The following is a 22,771-nucleotide window of genomic DNA, read 5'->3' as shown; positions in this document are numbered from 1 at the left end:
ACATCGATGAGATGACCCACAAGCAGTTCATCTCGTTTCCCAGATATCTTTTTCCCCCTTTTTTTTAGTTTGGGAGCAGAGCCGCGCTGAGTTCACAAGCTGCTCAGTAAGTTTAAGAATCCAAACGAGAGAACCTAAGCTTCATTTAGCAGCTCCTGATAGGAATTCAAATAAAAAAAATCCACCTCCTGTTTGGATATTCTCACTGGAGTCCCGTGAGATTCCAAGAATTGCGATGCTTCCCAAATAGTACAAAATGAAAGCAAAAAAGAACAAACTAGCAACAACGCAGCTCAAATGGATCATGAAGCAGGCAATCAACAAAAGGGTGAAAGAAACTCTGGAACAAACATGAACAGAACAGACTCCCATTTTTACAGGTCCAAGAAACTACCGTCCTATCCAAAGGCCATCATCGGTTCTTCTTCCTAGAAAGAAAAGGCTAAAACTTCCAAACAAAGCTAACAAGGACAGAAACCAGAGCTTCTTCACCAGCGCCTCTAATCGATATTAACGTGAATGACATCGTTCCTCTCCTCTTCCTTCACCTTGGGCACCGATATTTTGAGCACCCCATTCTTCATCTCGGCCTTAATCTGGTCCAGCTTGTACAGGTTAGGAGGGATATCGATCCTGCTGCTGTACCTCCTCCCCAACTCCTCGTCTCCGGCCTCCGGCGGAGCCTCGCCGCGGATGATGAGCGTGTTCTGCTCGGCAGACACCTTGACGTGCTCCTTGTCCAGGCCCGGCATGTCCATCCTCAACCGGAGCGCGTCCCCGTCCTCCCTCACGTCCCAACCTCTCCTCGCCCCTCCCGTCATCCCCCGCGTCGCGGCCAGCACAGGGTTTTCCAGGAACTGGTCCATGATATTCAGAAGGTGGCTCACGTTCTTCGATGGGAAGAAGGGATCCAACACATCTACAGTCCACCAACCGTTCGATCAAATTCCTCAGAAGAAAACCGCTACAACTTGAGCCACAAATTCAGGGAAAACGCCGCAAGGATAAAGTTGTTTTCTAACAGCCCAAAAGAAACAAAACTTTCCAAGCGATCAAAGAAACTAAGACCGCAGAACATACCGTTCGACGAAATGCCTCAAAGAAGAGGGTCGCGCTAAAACTTACCGCTAAAGATGCCGGGAACATCGCGGCGCCGCGCCGCAGGAGCGCCCTCCCTGCGATCAACGTCTAGGCTGCGGTCATCGTCGTCGTAGTCTCGCACATGAGCAGAGGTGTTGAAGGCGCGAGTGGATGAGGATGAGGCCGAGAGGGCCCTCGTTAGCGAGGGGAGGCCCAAGCGAGAGGTACCCTTTTTCAGTGCTACCATGGCAGCCATTTTTGAAGTAGATGGTATTGAAGATACTCAGTTACAGAGGGTTTTTGGTTGCAATTGAGATGAACGTTTGGGGTTTTAGAGGCGGCGGGGTAGGGACGCCTTATAGTGGGGGGAGGCGGGTGGTGATGGAAGGTTCCAGAGATTGAGAGAGCCAGAGAGGCACAGAAGGTTCCAGATGGCCGGAACGTTCTGGATAGGTCCAGTTGGTCCTTTCTCCTTACATCTAAGAAAGGGGCATCCGGCGCATGGTGGCTTGGATGCCCTTTATTTTATGTTGGATTTAGCCAATACCAGCTTTGACTAATTGGACGTTGGCTAAATGGATTTGAACTCGTGGATTCAAATATACATGAAATCCAAATACCAGCAAATATCCAAAATCATATCTGCATCCTATTATAATCCGATACGGTATTGGTCTATCAAATCTGACCAATCTGGATACAAATCTGATTTGTTGACATCCCTACTCGTTTATCTTCAACAATGAATGACATTCAAAATCGTCTATGAAATCTAGGGGTATCAACAGGTCGGGTTTGGTCCAAACCCAGGTAAAACCAGACCCATACATAATTTGAGATGCTGGTACCGGGTCCGAACCCGGGTTCATTCATACCCACCATAAGAGAAACCATACCTGGATCCTATAAGGATCACATGAACCGGCCCGGACATTACCTGATAAAATTATATTTTTTACATTGAAAATTTAGGAATCTTAGTCAGAACTTGGGTGGTCTGCTCCATATATTAATCGGATTCTTTAGGTTAGACCCAGATTCTAATAGGACTTTCTTATTTATCACCAATCCCTGACCCGTTTGGTATGGGTCGGGTCCGAGTCAAACCCGACCCATTATTACCCCTAATTAAACCCATCAATTGCAGCCATCCAGGTCGAGCATAGATAACGTATGAAAACATTGAAAAGTATTGATCTCATTCAAGCGATGGGCGTCCTATGGACTGAACGGCCTTTAAAGCGCGGCCAATGATAACATACACATGGGCGCCCCTGAGTTGAAAACCAAAAAGTTCCATAATGGGATATAAATGGTATATCTACACATCTAAATCCATTTAATAAGATTCGATTTAAACTTTTAGGTCCAACCCGATCATCAATTTGATCCATTCATGCTAAATCCCTAACACAGTCTCAGCTATTGCTGTCTAACTTATATCCTACTGTGCATAAAAGGAATGCAATATTCCATATCCAGTATTTCCAAGACAATAATCCACATCCAGTTAAAATATCAGAAAATGACTCTACTGTACAGCGAGAAAATGACGCATTTCCTAAAATGCTTTACAATTTACTAAAATTCGCCTAACGAACAATATTGCAGGTTTTCAATATTTTCTTATCTTTTTTACCCATTGCAGGTATGGATTTTTTATTTTTGCACATCATGATCCTAAAAAAATACACCTACAAAACTCGTCAATAAAATTGCATATGAGGTTGTAAATTTACAAAGAAAAAATACGAAAATCCAAACAATTTGTGAATCTCATCATAAGTTTTGTGTAAAAATCTACGAAAATCATAAAATTTGGGGAAGTCTGACAAATACAAAATCATTGATGAATATCACATGAAGTATTGCAAAATTTTAAAATGATTAGGAAAGTCCGATATTGTGAAATCTCTTACTCAAATCACACCCCTATTGCAAATTACTTTTTCTTGCGAAATTATGTCCTATGTAAATGATGTTACGTTTCACAACCCCTTTTTTTCATCTAGATGCCCTATTTTCACAACACCTAGCGTCATTGTAGTTCTCAATCCATCCGATGATATTTCAATGATATTTAGGTGAATATTCTGGTGGGTGACAACTTTGCGAAAATCCATCATCGACGGCGGTTCACCGGTGGTGGAAAACCTTGAATTTTGGCCTTCCTCCAACGAGTTTTCTGGCGAATCTCCTTCGAATATTCTGGTAAAACTATCAGTAATGACTTCATTAGTGTCTCTTAACCGAGTTTTTTTTGGTAAGGTTACTGACAGTTAGGTTTTTTGATGAATAACTTTTCACTATTTTTTTTTGTAAAATATATATATATATATGTATATATATTTATATTTATAAATTGTTTGTAAGTAACAATTACGTCCCTCAATTTGTTTATGCATGTATATTATTCAGTTTAATATGTTGTTTTTAGCTTTTTTGGTGTGTAGAACATTGCATGTTAGTTTCCTTGATTTTTTCGGTTTTCTATATGTATTATGCAGTTTACTGTTGTTATCAATTTTTATTACGAGAAGACACCAAAGTTTGTTGTATGTATAGATGTTGTCAATTTTTGCATGTATATTATCTAATTTGTTATTGTTTCGGTTTTTGCATGTATATTATCCAGTTTATTGTTGTTATCATAGAAATTAAGTTGTTTATTATAAGATGACAACAACAAAAAAATACACAAGTTACATATGCTAGCACAAAGAAGACAAATAATACGCAGAATGAGCCTAAAAGACTTGTAACATTTGATAGTTATGTGGTATTTCATAAGACATATCTTGACATGTACAATAAGATTGCCATTCCAATATCGAGGGATGTTGCTCTAACACAAAAATGTTGGTTGTCAGATCTTGTCTAAAAAAATACAGCCTCAATGATCTGTAGTGTACAAATTTATGCTCATCCATTTCGTTGTATGCAGTTTTAACAAATGAGCTACTCAAATTTTTGAATTGACCCAAGAGTGCTTCTCAATCTACAAAAAAAAAGTTGATATTGTAGTCAAATATTTGTCTCTCATTCTGAAAGCATCAAAGAAGAGAGAGAAAGACTCATTGGTGAAGAAGTTTAAGCCATTAGCTCAAGGTGAGGTTGTTATCAACCTTCATACCCAGCTAGAACAAGATGAAGATATGGATACTTTTAGTGGTAGAGGGGAGATGAAGATGTCTCCGAATTGAAGAAGTGTATTCACTAAGATGTGGAGGTGAGTGAGGCTATGATTAGGGCAATTATGAAGGGTCCTCAAGTAGTTGATGTGATTATGGGCTCAAAAGTAGAGCATAGTAAGGGTCCTCAGGCAAATGAGAGCAATGTGATACTATATAGTGTACATAAGGTTTCTTCTCTCTCTTATTTGGCGAGAGTGCATGCTTGGAATAGATCACAAAAACAAACAATGTCTGGTGCCAAAGGACAAGTACTTTTCTACATTTATTTTATACATATCTACCACTCGATATTTTTGTATGTGTGTATAAGCTTAATTAATGAAGGTAAAGTTTAAAACAACATCTTCGAGTTGTCTTTGAAAAACAAAAGCAAAAAAATATTTGTGTGTTTATTTATATATACAACTATATGTTTATATGTATGTTTTAGTACTTGCATTTAAATAAGTGAAAATGTTATAACTATTGAATATGTGTATGTGTACTTGCAACCACATTAGCCTTTTCCAACCCGCGTGCACTAATTTTTCAAGCACAAAACACACTCATGGTTTCTAGCATTGACGAAGTTGCATAAGGATTTGCTGAATCGAATGTATTTTCAAAAATTCTTAAAGATCACCCTATCAAACATCAACCATAATATTGTAGATTATATTGTGCAATTTTAGAGTTCGTCTTCAAATACATTCATCTTCAGAGACATTGGAATGGCAATTATGTTAGAGGACGTGTCATGAATCACTGAATTAAAGTGTCATGGGAAGCCAATGACGTGACATCATTGAGGAGAATTTAAAAATTTTGGTTGTATTCTTATAGATGTGAATGATGAGGCATGAGACAGTGTCAGGGTTAAGTTATCATGGCTGAGGGACTACTGTGACCCCACATTGACAAAGAGTTATGATGAGAAACTAGTGTCGACTTTTAGAGAGAAGGACCGAAAGAATTTGCAAAACGACATCAGAACATTATTGCTCTATTTTTTTTGTACATGCTTATTCATCGACTCGGGTGGTAAGACAATCCATGGATTGTAATTGAAATTGTTGCAACTATTGAGTCACCTTTAATTAATGGTGACTTATAAATATCGTTGTTATTGGTCAACAAAGGTCATTTTGTTATAGTGGCTTATCGACGAGAATTCTTCCTGTTATAAGCCAATAACGATGAGAAATAAAGCAATAGCCAAGAGACAAATCATTGTTATTGACTTTCAGCCATGTAGTGTACTCTCTATCAATCGTCATCATTTACATAACTCTCTCTCTCTCCCTTGTGTAGAGGGGCATTATGAACAAATATCCTATTTTTTTTTTAAATGGCATTTGAACTCAACAAAACCTTATTGTAATTTGCAAAAAGTTTCTAATTAAAGTAAATTATTTTAGCATACCAATGCCCCTTAATTAGTAAGGATAAATATGTTTTACCTATTTTTTGTATCATAGAATTAAGATGGTTAAAGCTCAAATCCTATTGCTTACAGGTTTGAAACAATTGTTTATTTTATAAATGAGTCAGTTTGAGCTTGACTTAATAGGTTAAGGGTTAAATTAGTTAGCATTTTATCATCTCATTTAGCTCTGGCTTTTAATGAGCTCAAGCTCGGTTCCACTCAATACAAGAAATGAGCCAAGCTTGAACACTCTCCATTCAGTTCATTCGACTCATTTTATCAGCTCTACCATAGCAAAACCGTTATAATTAATGTGGTTCCGTTTGACAACCTACATTCTTGTGGCTTAACGTGGTTGGGCTCTCAAACTAACGGCGTGGTATCATCACTTTCAAAGAGCTGACATTAGAAACTGATCACGTGAAGAGGATGTTTTTACCAGCTCTTGGGCTACACAAAACACAAGGTGCAGCAGTGACCTCTATAAAATACAACACAAAAAATGAAAACAAGGAAAATCGCTACACGTATAGCCATTTCAACAGTAATCACTGCACATTGACAATCCAAGCACTACAACAACAACAACAACTACGCCTTCATCCCAAAACAATTGAGGTCGGCGATATGAACCAACAAAGAAAATCATTCTGGGTCTTCCACATGAATCCTTCTCCTCCATTCATTTCTATCCAATGCCATGTCCTCGGTGAGGTTCAAAGCATTCATATCCTTTTCTATCACCTCCATTCATGTCTTCCTAGGCCTACCCCGACCTCTTTTAACTAATATATTTTCCCATTTCTTCATCCTTCTAACTGGAGCATCATTAGGCCTTCGTCGAATATGTCCAAACCACTGTAAACGATTCTCTCTCATCTTAATTTCAATGGGTGCAACGCCTACCTTCTTACGTATCTCCTCGTTCCGAATCTTATCTTTTATTGTATTTTCACACATCCATCTCAGCATACGCATCTCAGCTACACTCATTTTTTGAATATGATGTCTCTTGGCAGCCCAACATTCTGTACCATATAGTAAAGCAGGCCTAATAGTCGTCCTATAAAACTTTCCCATCAACCGCAATGACATTCTACGATCGCACAATACTCCAAGCACTACATTTGAAAATTGCAATAAGTGTTTTTGTGTTGTATAGAGAAAGTCACTGCACATTGACAATGCAAGCACCACATTTCAACAGCAATCACAAGAGGATGTTTTTAGCAGCTCCAATTCTCAGCACCAACACATGCAAAAGGTCTTTCCATCTCAATGCAAGGTTCCCAATCAGAGCTTTAGAAACAAATACTGAATCAAAGATAAAATCGAACGGGAAGCAACATATAAATAGAATAGAAGCCATGCTAATTATGCAAACTACGTAATGATATCTAGTAACATAAAGTAAATGAGGAGCAACAGGAGCAGACTAGCATTACAGGAAAAGCTAGCCACTAATGATAATCATGCTTCAATCCTAAAGCTCGACAAGAAGCTCATTCTGGTCCTTCATCAAAGGGGACCAAGACCATTTCAGTAACTCATCCACAAGAATGATGGACAAAACCGCGTGCGTCCGATGTTTTATTTGACCCCCTCTCCTCTGTTCTAAAAACGATGCTATCCTCTGACATTCCTCTAGCAGTTTGGTTGGCGCGGTCAGCGCCCACACTCTCTATCTATAAATTGCCTCACGGTTTCCAAATCTCATCGAATACTTTTCAGTCCCTTCTTCCTCTCTTTCACCCGTGTCTTGTATCCGAAAGTGGAGAAAGGCACTCTCTTTCTTCTGTCTCCGATCAAGAACACCAAACCTTCTTTCGAAAGCCACGGTACCAATTTACTCTTCCCTCCAATTCTGAATCGAATTCACGCCTTTCTCTCTTAAAAACCGATAACCAATTTCTCATTCTTCTGTTTTCGGTTCTTTTCCTTTTCTCCATTGATGGTTGGGGTTACTTGGTTAGCTCATCTCCGGTTGGCCATTCAGAAGGTGAGGTTCCTCCTGAACATCATCACCCTGCATCTGTTCAGGATCGTTGCTGCTTCTGTCCGAACACCGAGCTTCACGGCCACCCCCACTGCGTCGATCGACAAATCCGGCGACCACCATCCTGAATTCCCGAGGACTATGAGCAGGTGCTGGGATAATGATATCAACGAGAGGACAGAGGATTTCATCAAGAGCTTCTACGACCACCTTCAGATGGAGCGCCTGGTTTCGCTGAAGCCTCCGCTGCCGCCTCACTGTGATCGGAATCTGAATCGGTTCAGGACCGCTGCTGCTGTGATCCAAGCGCTGATCAGGTGGAGACACTCGATCGGGAATTCGGATGATATCGATAGGAGAGCGGAGAATTTTATCGAGAGTTTCTACAGGCACATTCAGATGGAGCGCCGGGTTTCTTTGGAGCAGCCGGCGCGTCTCACACACTGTAATTAGAATTTGGAGAGGACATGGTCGAACTAAAATACAATCGCCGAGAAGTTACAGTTTCTGGCCATTTTCCAGCTGCAAATATGATTTCGGTGGTGGCGATTACGGCCTTTTAGATTTGTGATTCTTTCATTGGATTCCAGGAATTTGTAGTTTATTTCATCTTTTGGTCATTAAAAAGAGTGTTTTTTTTTCTTTTTCTCCTAAAAGCTAAATGGGGTTAGGTCAGGAGGAGAGCGTGGTGTGTCTTCTCCCCCAAACTGTTCGGGGGTTCCAATGAGTGCCACTTATAAGAGCTCGTGGAGCTCGTATCTCCGTATGTATTGGCATCATTTAGCATCAGAATAGACTTAAGTACCCTTTCCTGCTATGCTCGCCATAAAACGATGATTCAAGAAAATTATAAAAATATCTTTTATTCAAAAGAAGGAAAACGACGGTTCGAGAAAATGACAAAAAAAATCCTTCATCCAGAAAGTATGATGTTAACTCTTCAAAGTCCAAACATTTCGTTTTCGCCCTAAGTAGTAAACTTTTGCGTCATTTGCTGTAACAGGAGCTCCCTTTGACAACACAAACTTTGTCGTCGTCTCGAGTCGAGGTTCCCGCCTTATTTTTTAACCTGTTTTATAACACATTGTCGCCTTCTCGTTCCTGCCTTGTGTTACAAAACATTTACGTGTTCACGATCGATTGGTTCGATCATTGGTGGGCGTCATAGGCGAATTTGCCGGCCATCTACTTTTACAGTCTTCTCTTCTTTTTTGTTGTCATTAGGCATTATGGAAGAAAGCAATGACGCACAAACATTTCAATCAGTGTCATTACGGCATCGTGAGTACATTTTCATGTCATCGTGCTATCGTTAAAGAACGTATGTCATCTTGAGTGCCATCAAAGCATTATTTTGTTATTACAGATGGATCTTGTCCTTTTGATGGTTGAAAACTTATCGATATTTGTAAGTCATTGGGACCTGTTGACAAGAATGCTTGTTTACAAATATGAGGAAGGGCCTCTACCCCATCTGGTATCCTCCATTCACTAAGTATATGCATTGTATCTCAAATCACGGTTTTAGTAACATACTATTGATTTGTGAGATATTATTTTATTTTTTAATATCGATTTGTTTGCTATTATGTTAAATTTTTGTATCAATTTATAATATATTTTGTGATATATTTATCAATTTGTAAGATGTTATGTGTTTTGTAGTGTCGATTTGTAAGGTATTATGCTGAATTGCAGTATCGATTTGTAATATATTATGTGATATGTATATCGATTTGTAAGATATTATGTGTTTTGTAGTATATATTTGTAACATATTTGTAGAAAGACTTTTAAAACGTGTGCATGCAGAAATATATTTTTACGCAATTGCGGTGGTGATTTTCGTATTCAAATCGCTGCTCATTTAGCGATTTCTATTAAACTCGCTTCACAACATCGTAGATATAATTAAAGCGTTATCGTCAACACATATGTACAACATGTCATTTCTTTTATTGACATGGTAAGTAACAACTTGATACATAGTATAAGCAAATAATAAACCGCAGTTGCTTTTATAGTGCTATTCATTAAATCGTTTCTTTAACTTGCATAACCTTATCGGTATCCGTTGTTATATGCATCCTGAATAAATCATAGTAAACATATGTGCTTGCTAACACGAATTGATATCTTGCTTATAACAGTGGTGAGCTTATCATCTGGTTGTAATGAAGATGATCTATCTCAATCATTTGAAAGATATGGAGAAGTGAACATATGTATTAATGACGTACTTGAAGAAGTGAATACGTGCACTAATGATATACATGATAACAAAGTTGCAGGCATTAGATCCACTCTTGACTTAAATGTTTCAGCAGGAAATGCAATTCAATAATGAGGTAGACGATCCTGACAATACACTTGATAAAGGTGCAGGCACTGGGAATGTACATGATAGTACACCTGACTCTGTTCCCGTAGAAGGAATGCAGTTTAATACTAAGGATGCTGCATATAAATGTTATAATGATTATGCCTTAAAATTTGGCTTCAGTGTTAGAAGGTTTTTTTGGTCAAAAAATGCACAGGGTGTCGTGGTGAGAAAGACATATGTTTATTCTAAGGTTGGAAGAAATAAATTGGAAATCCAACAAGGACCATGCCAGAATCAAGATGCGGATGTCCAGCGAGAATGGTGTTAAGAAAACTTTTGAATGGAAAATATGTAGTTTGTACTTTAATCAGTGTTCATAATCATGATTTATCTGCTTCATTTATGACTTCTATGTTAAGGTCACATCGTAAAGTAACTGTAGCGCATATTGTAATGGCTGAAATAGCTGATAGTGTCGGCATTGCACCAAGGAAGACATACAAATTATTTGCGCACATAGATGGTGGTTGTGAGAATGTGTCATTCACACTTATGGATCGAAGAAACCACTTGAGAAGGAAGAAGACATATAACATGAAGAATAAAGAAATATGTTCTTTGGTTGATTACTTACAAAAGAAATCAAGCATCGACCCTGGTTTCTTTAGTGCAACGCAACTGGATAAAGATGGATATGCTATGAATATGTTTTGGGCAGATTTAAAGTCAAGAGTAGATTATGAATGCTTCAATAATGTGCTTGTTTTTTATATGACAATGAAGATTAATACTGAATAGTGGCCATTTGCGCAGTTTATTGGAGTGAACCATCACTTACAAAGTTGTATATAGGTGTCGCTTTTTTGAATGACCAGACCAAGAAAAGCTTTGAGTAGTTGTTCAGAGTATTTACAGAGGCAATGCATGGGAAGCAACTTGAAGCTGTACTTACAGATGATGATCACACAATTGCGGCTGCAGCGTTTTATGTGTGACCAGATGCACATCATCGCCTATGTTTATAGCATATCTTTCAAAATGCAGTAGAGAACATAGGACACATATTTAATCAGAAGATAGGGTTTGACAAAAAGTTTACAAGGTGTATACTTGAGAGCATAGACGAGGTCATTTTTATGTCAGATTGGGAGGAAATGATTCAAATATACGACCTTGAAGATTGTTTGTGATTACAAAATTTATATGCAGAAAAAAAGTAGGCATTGGCATATGGAAGACAAGAGTTTTGTGCATGTATGATAAACACACAAAGAGTTGAATCTATACATACCACGCTGAAGAAAACCCTGTATTTATATTTAACAATGTTTCGCTTCATTGAACAATATGAATTATTTATAGACAGTCTAAGACAAAATGAGCTTGAACAAAATATGAAATGCTTCAATACACGCCATGTAACTTTGAGCATAAAAATATTGATGCGACCTGCAGATCTGTGTACACTAACTGTATTTGAATGAATTAAGAAAGATGTTATACATGTCATGAATTGCAACATATAAGGACTCATGCAAACTAAGAATATGCACAAATACCATACTTTATGGGAGGGCGAAGAGAATCAGAAAAGGCAAGAAGCACATGTCACGTACAATGTTGACAACAAAAAAGTTGAATGTACGTGCAAAATGTATAAATTCAAAGATATTTTATGTCGTCATGCATTAAAAACACTTAATTAAGAGAAGATACAAGAAATAACTGAGTCATATTTAATGCGAAGATGGAGGAGACAAACAAAGATTGAACTGCTGGATATGGATAATGTCAGACAATCTGGTGTTGATGAAAAGTGCCACATAGCCTCCTGTTACCAACAACTGTTAGGTCATTTATGCATGTTGCAGATTTGACATCGAAAAGTGAAGAAGCCTATGTATACATGAGAAAAGCGTTAAGGGAGTTACTTAAAAATGTGCAGTTAATTCACCATCAGTCCATTGCAGCTCATAAATACCAGTCCAAGATAATGGAATCGAACAACGTAGGTAAAAATCATGCTTTCCTTGACACTCCTAAGAAGTTGCACCGAAGCGTAAACATCATTTTCAACAAGTCAGGAGTGAATATTGTTGATTATAATGGAAATATTCACCAAGCGAAAGGTATCGAAAAAAAACTTGCCTCTGATCGCAGTCGTCGGAGGGCAAAAGGTGCACTAGAATTAGTTGGCAAAAAAATATTTAAGAAACAACCAACTTCTAATCAAAAGCAACAAAGCCCTTCACTTGAACATGTATGTAAGACATTATATTGCTTCTCATATAAATTGCATTATGTGAAGCTTATCAATATCTAACTTGTATAATTTTCAACATGCACCAAAACCCTATAGACGTAATTTCTAACGTTGTAACTTTTGATTCCCCCGACCAGATTTCCTGAAATGATAGCTTCAGTTTTACAAGTCTTTTGGTATGTAATCAATGTTGGGAGGATGTTTGCATTTCTTTTGAAACTTAATACAGTGTCTTATATTTTCTGTTTCATGACAGACTTAGATCAATTCGAAAGCGAGCTATGGAACACAGGAATCACGTGTGGACTATTTTTAAGTATTACTATCAAGTTAGTTATCATGCCTCTTTGCATGACCCAATTTCTACATTATGAGATTTGTTAAGAGTTTAACAAAATAGCAAAGCTCGTTTACTGAGAAATAAGGTATAGTGAGATGTTATTACTACCAAGCTCGTTTACTTAGAGAGGATGTACCCTTAATTGCTCATAGACATTGTAACCAAATGCTAATATTTTTTATATACGAATGTGGTTGTAAATAATTTAATTCATGTAAATCATGTGGATTTGTAGTTACAAAGTTACGACGACAACGATATGTCCTTGTTTTTATTTCTAAATGAAATCGTTTGTATTCAAGAATCTAACTCGCTTTTTATAGTTGAAGCAAAATCCGAAATCCTTAAACCATCTTTCCCAATCGCCTGTAAGAGCGATTAGGAAAAATCAATGACATAGACATTGCCCATAATAGTAAATCGCTACACCATGTAGCCTTCATAGGTCATTGTGTAAATCATGATGGTACGTATAGTTCACTTAGACAAAGCTCGTTGTCTAAAAGGCAGACGCTATTTTGTAAATCATGATGGTATAACGATTTACGAATTGACCTCGATGTGAGTCACAACTGGATGACAATTGCTCTGTTTATGAGAAGAAATCATGGTAAAGGTGCATTGTCATTGCTTGTGCAAATCGATTTAACCGTTTATTAATATTTTTGCAACAAACGATATTGAAATTAACAAAATATTCAATAAACGATATTGAAATTTCATTATACAGTACACAACACAAATCACATAAACGACACAAAATAAATGAATTTTAAAGAAAATAGACACGATGTTTAGACAATATACGCATGAATCACCATCGTTGGTCGTGTAGCTGTCATCATCTCCATCATCGATATCAATACCCCATTTGCGATGAAGCAAGTTATATGTTTGATTCCCGAACATGAGATTTATAAAGGAACCGTCGATTTGCCTGTTACTCGTTCACGAAGCAAAGGATAATCACACCATCCAGTACTTGTGCGATGTGTCATTCATATATGAAGAAAACATCGTTTCACAAACTGCCAATATTCAAACAAATAACGTCAGTTACCAAAAAATGAGAGCCAATAAATTGCATTGTGCAGTAATGAAGTTAATAAATGTCATTTCATCATCCTTATACAAAACTAATCAAAGCGATAGGACGAACCAGTCAAATCACGATAGTAAGTCTCGTTTGGATTTGTTTTCATCATCTTTTGCGTCTTTTATATGTGATTATGTAAACGTGATAAAAAAATCGTTAAAGAGTCAAAGCTCATCAACACAAATCGCAATCAGACAAATCGTAGTTGCGAAATCAATTTTCAACTATGATTTAAATCGGCATAAAATTATAAATTGTGGTAGGCTATATCGTTCACATAGACAAAGATCGTGACCTTAAACCCTAAATCCAATTTCCTCTACCAAAAATCCATAAACCTAAAACACAAAGTTCGTCAATCGCGGTATTAAATATCGTTATCGTTAACAAAGGCAAACAAAGATATATCGTTGTCTCGGTAGCTTCTTAATACAAAACCCTAAACCCTAAACAGTAAGCCCTAAACACTAAACAAAGATATGTCTTTGTTTGTATATGTGAACGATATCGATATATAATATAGCAATTTACTCATAACGTTTTGCAACTGTTAATATAGATCTATATAAAAAACCCTACCCGACCCGACCTGAACCGTTGTCTAGGTCTAAAACCCTAATCTATTTAACCTCTCTTCATCTTTCTTTTCTGCGGCAGCGCAACTTCTTCTTCTTCATCTTTTTTCTCTTACGCCTTTGTCTTCTTGTTCTTCTTCCTTGTATTTTTCTTTCTTCTTTGTTCTTTTGCGTTCCTTCTACTTGTGCTTGATAGACAGAGAGGGTGATGCAGATGTCCATCTATTTGATCTATTTCAACTATCAGACCCTACATTGTTCGTAAACCATACTTCACAGTTGGAAAAATATCTGCCTAATTTTCGATATACTTCATGACAAATACGTAGGGTGAGCGGTCTATCATGTAGCCCCTCGGCTCCTTCAAGGGAATGGTTCCTGACCTTTAAAGCCTATTGTCAAGAGCACACCAATGGTAGAGTCTCTAAGAATCAGCCTCAATCCAAGGAAAATGGTGCAGTAGGCTGCCATTTTCCTCGAGCTCGTTTACTTGTAGAGGATGTATCCTCAACATAGAAGGATGCGACGATGAACGATACGAATGTTTTGGTGATCTCTTCTATAAAAAAATGAGTCTCTAAAAGATAGATATGCATTCGACGAAATTGTCCTCCCATTGATATTGTAACTAAATACTAATATTTTTTCTATATGAATGTTGTTGTAAATCATATGGATTTGTAGTTACAAAGTTACAGCAAGAACGATATGTCTTTGTTTATATTTACGAATGAAATCGATTTGTATTTAAGAATTTATGTAACGCCCCAACTTTTTATAGTAAAAATTTTCGGATTAAATTTTTTTTTTTGAAATAGCGGAAGTGCGGAAAACACAAGTCGGGCGCATTACAGGGTAAAACAGAGAAGTACTAAACATACCATTCATTAATTAAAGCATTAATGTCATTAATTACATCCCATTACAAAAAATGTAAATCTACTAATTATAGTTCGAACAGAAAACACTGAAAAACTGAGATCTCTTGACTACTTCCAAATGCGATGCCACGATGCTCCATTTATGCGTTGCCTGAAAAACATTTAAAGCAGAAGGGTCAGACTCCCCTATTTGCGTAAGAAGCAATGTATTTATATGTGGTGCTCAGTGTCCTGTGTACAAATATGTGCAACAACTGCAGATATAACTAGCATGGAAGTTTATATCATTCTAAGAAGATAATTATGATTTCTAATTCATGATATAGTGCAAAAGATGACTGAACTAAAGGTATATTGATCTACATTAGTACAAACTGTAGATTCCACAAGTTTCACTAACGCCAAATCAACAGTATATAATTCTTCAGAGATAAGTTTTCAGTCAACTTAAATTATCTAATGCTTAACTTACTCTTACCTTGTGGGTACGCACAGGCATAGACCTCGTAGCGGACCAAGAGCATACGGTGAGACGCCTAGCTCTCACGAAAACACGAACATCCACGAAGTTTGTACCACCAACCCTCTCCAAGGTAGACCATGGATCCAGTAACATACACCATCTTTCAGGTGTACCCAGAGCCTGAAGAATCCGGTAACATATACCGTCTTTCAGGTATACCCAGAGTCTCGAAGGTTTTATATTTCATTTTACATTTTCTTTATAACCAAGTGCGAGCTATCGCACTACAAGGGGTCCGGTAACATACATCGTCTTTCAGATGTACCCAGAACCCTGGGAACCAGTAACATATACCGTTTTTAGGTATACCCAGTATCCCGAGAAACCAGTAACATATACCGTCTTTCAGGTATACCCAGAATCCCATAATTATTATATATGTGCATAATTTTCATTCTTGTTTTTTTTGGATCCAGTAACATACATCGTCTTTCACATGTACCTAGAACCCTGGAAAACCAGTAACATATACCATCTTTCAGGTATACCCAGAATCCCAATTTAGGTTATGTAATGCATATTTTGTATTTTGTTAAATTTTTAGTGCGAGTCATTGTACCATAGGGGTTTCCCGAAATCCCAACCCACATTCGGGGTGATCTTAGTGCATGCACATTACTTACTAGAAGTCCAATAGGCGACAACCATAATTTCTCAGAATTCTGGTTCAACTTTGTGTCGAGTACTTATACATTCGGCGTTTTAAGATTTGTTTATGAGCTCGAGTGTACGTTTCATACCCCTACTGGTTACGCCGCAACAAGACATTATCTAACTTTATCATTTCTTAAGTGCTTGTTTGGCACTCCCAACATTTAGCGAAACCACATGTTCGTTCTTGAACTCTTATATTATCCTGAACAAGAAATGATCTTCATTTTGCAAATATATGTATCATGTGTATTCCATGTATTGGACATAATCCTAAAGTCCATATGTGAATCACATATTTAGTTTACCGTTATACTATTTCCTTCATAGATATTTCAATTACATTTCACCTAAAAAGTCTTTTAGAAAAACTTTTCTAAAAGAACCCTTCATGAAATCATTTTAGAAAACCCTTTACTTAATTTTTCATGTTTATTAGTCGACCAATAGTCTCACCGGTCGACCAACCTTTTTGCTTCAAATCTTCTAAGCAAAAACGTTATTTTTTTATAAAATTAGTCGACCGAAAGTTTTATCAGTCGATCAGACAGAATGTCTATTTTCTGGAAAATTTAGCAGCAGTCGACTGAAGGGTTTATCAGTCGACTGATCATAAAATTAGTCGACCAAAAGTTTTATAAGTCGACCGGACAGAATGTCCATTTTCTGGAAAAATTTAGCAACAGTCGACTGAAGGGTTTATCAGTCGACTGATCAGAATGTCTATTTTCTGGAAATTTTAGCATCAGTCGACTGAAGGTTTTATCAGTCGACTAATCAGAATGTCTGTTTTCTGGAAAATCTTAGTATCAGTCGACTGAAGGTTTTATCAGTCGAGTGATCAAAATATCTGTTTTTTGGAAAAAAATTTAGCATCAGTCAATTGAAGGTTTTATCAGTCGACTGAGCAGAATGTCTGTTTTCTGGAAAAAATTTAGCATCAGTCGACTGAACAGAATATCTGTTTTCTGGAAAAAAATTTAGCATCAGTCGACTGAAGGTTTTATCAGTTGACTGAACAGAATGTCTGTTTCCTGAAAATTTTAGCAGCAGTCGACTAAAGGTTTTATCAGTAGACTGAACATATCATCAGTCGACTAACTGTTGTTCCAGTCGACTAATTTTGCCGTTTTTCTGTAACTTTTAAAAGGGCGTATCTTTTTATTTTTCAAACATTTTGATCATTCTAAATGGGCTGTTTTGCCACCCCTTTCATCCTCAATGTATGAAATCTTTCAACTATAATTATGAGTGCATTCCACACTCAAAAACATCGAATCAAATCGAATTACCCAATAAGAATGATATATCTTTATTTTACCATGATGTGAAATAGCAATCACGTATACATAACTTCAGACTTGATTAAAACCATTCAATCTACAAAGTATGAAAAGTGTATTGAACAAGAAAATACAACCAAACAATAATTTCATAAATAATAATCCGAGATACTTAAGGTTCCACGCCATTCGCCTACTTACTTTTGTTTCGATCTTGAATCCGTCATGGCTAACACCCACACCAAAAATATATGCATTTTCATACATAGATTCGAACTGTAGGTTTTGATATGAGTACTACATATCACCCGACATACACATAGGAACAAAATGCCCTTACAAAGAACACCACAGTGCCCCAACGTTGGCCAAGGGTGAGAACCATTGGCTGAACCACTACATATTAACCTATTGGCGAGTAGGTGTTTCAGCTCATGCCACCTGGGTTTCGAGGCCCTAAACATACCTACATATAGGTGGTGCTTGTCGCGTAAACTCCATGATATTGCAACATAGATGTGCAACAAGGCATCAACCACTTACATACAAATAGCAATGCTCCTTACCTCTTTGGAGTCTTACGACGGCAAGGCTGCAACCCCTTCTCTTCGTTAGAGCGGCACCCCACGTCGATAATGGATGTTCACGCGTTCAGCAAGGGAGGTCCACACAGTCCAACAATGGAGGTCGACCACCACTGTGAGAGAGAGAGAGAGGGAGAGAAAGAGAAAGAGAAAGAGAGAGAAAGATATAGAAAATCGTGTTTCACGATTTCTAAAAAAAAACTTCTTGATTTGTCTCCTCTTTCTTAGGTGGAGTTTCAAAACTCAAACCTCATAAATCTCCTCCAAATCCCACGATTTTTGTTGGGATAGCATCTCTTCCGATTTTGCCCCTTACTCCATGTGGCATTTTTTTAACTTCCCCTCTTTTTTTCCCTTATTGTGGTACCCCTCATCCCATGATGCATGGGATTCTCCTCTATTTTTAGTAAGGTGAGAGGAGTTGCTCACGTTTTTGGTGGAGAGAGACCAAAAAGGTAAGGTTTAATTTGAGTCCACGTTTTTACCCTTTTCACCAAGGTAGAAATCATCACTTTCTTGTGAAAAAAAAATAATTTATGCATAGGGGGGTTTGAACTTGGGTTGTGGCTCCACACAACCATGTGTCCTACCACTACCCCACAACACCACTTGGTTTTTACTTTTGCAAAAATATTCTTTTTATGTCATATTGGGACGTTTTTCCTTGTTGATGAATTTCTTCCATTTTCAAGTGGACTTTTCACTCGTTGGTTTTAAACTTGCACTCGCTTACTTTAAATGTGCTTCGGATCTCACACTATCATGTCGAAACCATCGGGTTTCCTTACTTGGCCTCGTGAATCGGGTCAGATCATCGGATCTCGTCAAAGTCCGGATCCAAGTACCCTTTCCAGTATTCGTTATTGGGTTTGCTCGACTGGCCCGCAAGCCTCAAAATCATATTGAATATCTCATGAACCATATTATCTCACGTAAACACACATTTTTATTTCATTGAAAATTCTTTAAAATTCATGGGTTTTACAATTTAACTCATTTTGTATCATTGAAGTAAAACCCAAAATCCTTAAAAACTTAACCCCAATCGCCCGTAAAAGCGATTAGGAAATTGCGTTGACATAGACACTGCCCGTAAAAGCAAATTGTGATAGCACGTAGCCTTTATACGTCATTGTGTAAATCATGACGGTACTTATGGTACACTTAGACAAAGCTCATTGTCTTAAAGACAGACCTCATTGCAAATCGTGATCGCTGTTTATGAATGTTTGTGCAAATCGTTTAAGCCTTATATAAACGCTTGTTCGATATTAATTTACGAAGGCCGATCATTACAAAATTTTGTATACAAAATTTGGTTGTACAGTACATAAAATATATTAGAAGTCGATGTCTATCATATTACTCCTGGAGGGTCGTGTCGTTATTGGCCTTGTAGGTATTCTTGCCGGTTGAGTTTTTTTTTCTTTTGCAATTAGATATTCCATCAATTTTCTGCATAGTTTTGTGCGGAATCCAGGCATATCAACCTGCAAAAAAAATATAATGTGACATTAATTTATACATTGAGTCCCCAATAATAGAAGGTAATATTGCTCGAAATCAGCATACAACGTCGAAATCAGGTTCTCGTCCATTGTATATTGCTTCAATATACTTCATTACAAATACGCCATAATCAACGTCATTATTTTGTAAAGGAGCATCTTCTGTTGAGCAAAAGATTCACTGACCAATGTCGACACCGAAAGCGTCTTTGACGAATCCCACCTGTGGTTCATGTAGAAGAAAGTAAATTCTTGACCTCCGTACTGGATACAATATCCTTATAGATGGAAACTTACGAAATGCAAAACGTCACGACGTACACCACTGTGTAACTCTACTGAATTGTAGAACCATAATTGTTTTTCTTTTAAATCCATCACGTATAAGACCCAATGTGCTTCAGTTTGTCAAAGTGTAGGTATCAATATCTGCAAATCGATCGTACAAATGGTGTTAGGACAATTATGTTGTAACCTTGCACAAGAGGTTTATAAACTTACTTTTTTACTTAACCAAAAGTCTTCGCAATGATCATCGTTAACCCACTATGGTAGTCCATCTTGAAATCCAATGGAGTATGGCAATCGACGTACGATACTCTGTTGACCAAAACAGTGTTAATAGCAATGTTAAAATACAAAGCAAAAAGAGTAAATCAAAAAACAAAATAAACATAAAATAGAACTGATATACCATGAAATAAGGGCTGACGATACATCTAGTATTGATTGTTGCGTTGCTTTGAATATACTTAACAAAATCAGATATAGTCTGTTTGCAATAAATATGAACTTCTTAACATACATACCATGGCATACATAAATATATTACTGATAGTGGTTTCATACGTACAAAATTACTGATAGTGTTCCCTTCTGCATATTCGTTTTGCATCTGTTTGATGTTATCTTAAAGCTCTTTGCTGAGTTTTCGGGCACTGCCTTTTGTAGATATTCCACTGACATTAGCAGAATATTTAAGAAACGATATTGAAATTCCGTTACACAGTACACAACATAAATCACATAAAAGAGATAAATTTTAAAGAAAATCGACACGATGTTTAAACAATATATGTCTGAATCGCCATTGTTGGTCGTGTAGTTGTCGCCTTCTCCTTCCTCGTCTCCTTCATCGATATCGATACCCTATTTGCGATGAAGCAGGTTATATGTTCAATTCACAAACATGTCGTTTATAAAGGAGTCGTCGGTTTGTTTGTTCCTTGTTCACGAAGTAGAGATACATTACAATGATTACAATGAACATTCTCAAATTATAAGTAGAGATACATGTACAAAGAGTTGTCATCTATAGAGGTGACAAATAATAGTCCAACTTATTCGCATGTTTAGTAAAATTGAAATTTTATTTCAACCCAGAGAGATTTACATGATTTGTATACAGTCTTACAAATTTTGGTATGCACATACTACAAAATCTGTTAGTAATCTATGTACATCATATTAATTCTGGGGGGGGGTTGCGTCGTTCGTTGCCTTGTAAGTACTCTTGTTGGTTGATTTTTTTCTCTTCCGCATTTAGAAACTCAGTCAATTTTTGGCATAGTTCGGTGTAGAATCCCGGTATATCATCCTGCAACAAAAATGTAATGTGAACTCAATATATAAATTGAGTGCCCAATAACAGAGGATAATAAAGAGCATACAACATCGAAACCATGTTCTCGTCCATTGTATATTGCTTCAATATACATCATTATGAATATGTCATAATCGATGCTATTACTTTGTAAAGGAGCATGGTCAGCACAAAACAAGCTCCACTCACCAATGTCGACACCCAAAATGTCTTTTAGAAATCCCTCATGTGGTTAATGCAGAATATAGTAAAATCTGGGTCACCGTAAAAGATACAATACACTTATAGACAGAAACTTACCAAATGCATAACATCACGTTGTACACCAGTGTGAAAGTCTAATGAGTTGTAGCACCATAGTTGTTTTTTCTGTAAATCCATCACATACAAGATCCAATGCTCAACAGTTTGCAAGAGTGTAGGAATCAATATCTTCAAATCAATACAATATATTAGAAATCGATAGACAAATCATGTTAGGAATGTTAGGCCTAAACCTTAGACAAGGGGTTTGTTCACTTACCTTTTCACTTGACCAAAAGTCTCTGCAGTGATCATCGTTACCTCAGCATGGTAGTGCATCTTGAAATCCAATGGTGTATGGCTTTCAGCAGTCGTACGTTGGTTGAACGAAAGAGTGATAATAGTTAGGTTAAAACACAAAGCAACAACAGTAAATCATAAAATAAAATATACAAATAAGAGTACCAATATACCATAAAATAAGGGGTGACGATGCATCTAGTATTGCTTGTTGCGTTGCTTTTAATATACATGACAAAATCAGATATAGTCTGTTTGCAACAAATATGAACTTGTTAACATACATACCTATGGCATACATAAATATATAGCTGATAGCGGTTTCATACATACAAAATTACTGATAGTGTTCCCTTCTGTAAATTCATCTTGCATCCGATTGATGTTCTCTTGGAGCTCTTTGCAACATTTTCGCACACTTTTTTTTGTGAATGTTCTACTGACATGAGCATAATATTTAGTATTCGACATTAAAATTGCTTTCTACAGTATACAACACAAATCGAATATATGCCATATAAGAGGCAAATGTTGCAGAAACTAGTCACGAGGTTTAGAAAATATATGCCTAAATCGCCATCGTCGGTCGTGTAGCTGTGGTCGTATCCTTCGTCACCATCGCTGGCCGTCTAGCTATCATCATCTTCTTCGTCGACATCACTGGACTTGTAGCTATTGTTGTCTCCTTCCTCGATATTGATACTCCCTTCGCGACGAAGCAGGTTATATATTCTAAAGGAATCACTGGTTCGTCTATTCTTTAATCACCAAGCAAAGTGAATCGACACCCTCCTGAACTTGTGCGACGTGTCATTCATATATAAAGAAAATGTAATTTTATCAACCACCCATTTTAAAAAAACTGTGTGCAAATTAATTACATTGTGCATTAATTAAATAAAAAAACATTGTTTCAACTGCCT

The 22,771-nt window shown here is 37.1% G+C and overlaps 1 protein-coding gene across 1 annotated transcript; it reads right to left on the bottom strand.

The window, feature by feature from the left end:
- Positions 1 to 300: 300 nt before the first annotated feature.
- HSP23.6-MITO (mitochondrion-localized small heat shock protein 23.6) lies at positions 301 to 1,428 on the bottom strand. Its single transcript, XM_089999034.1, has 2 exons — positions 1,126 to 1,428; positions 301 to 919 (listed from the first exon to the last, which is right to left on the bottom strand). The coding sequence occupies exons 1-2, from the start codon at positions 1,334 to 1,336 to the stop codon at positions 501 to 503; spliced, it is 630 nt and encodes a 209-aa protein (XP_089855160.1). The 5' UTR covers positions 1,337 to 1,428; the 3' UTR covers positions 301 to 500.
- Between the last annotated feature and the right edge of the window lie 21,343 nt (positions 1,429 to 22,771).

Source organism: Nuphar pumila, chromosome 3 (genome assembly GCF_984573655.1).
Source record: "Nuphar pumila chromosome 3, dmNupPumi1.hap1.1, whole genome shotgun sequence".
Classification (NCBI taxonomy): Eukaryota; Viridiplantae; Streptophyta; class Magnoliopsida; order Nymphaeales; family Nymphaeaceae; genus Nuphar; species Nuphar pumila.
The sequence above is the reverse complement of the archived record's forward strand: the minus strand, read 5'-3'. Positions and strand labels throughout refer to the sequence as shown.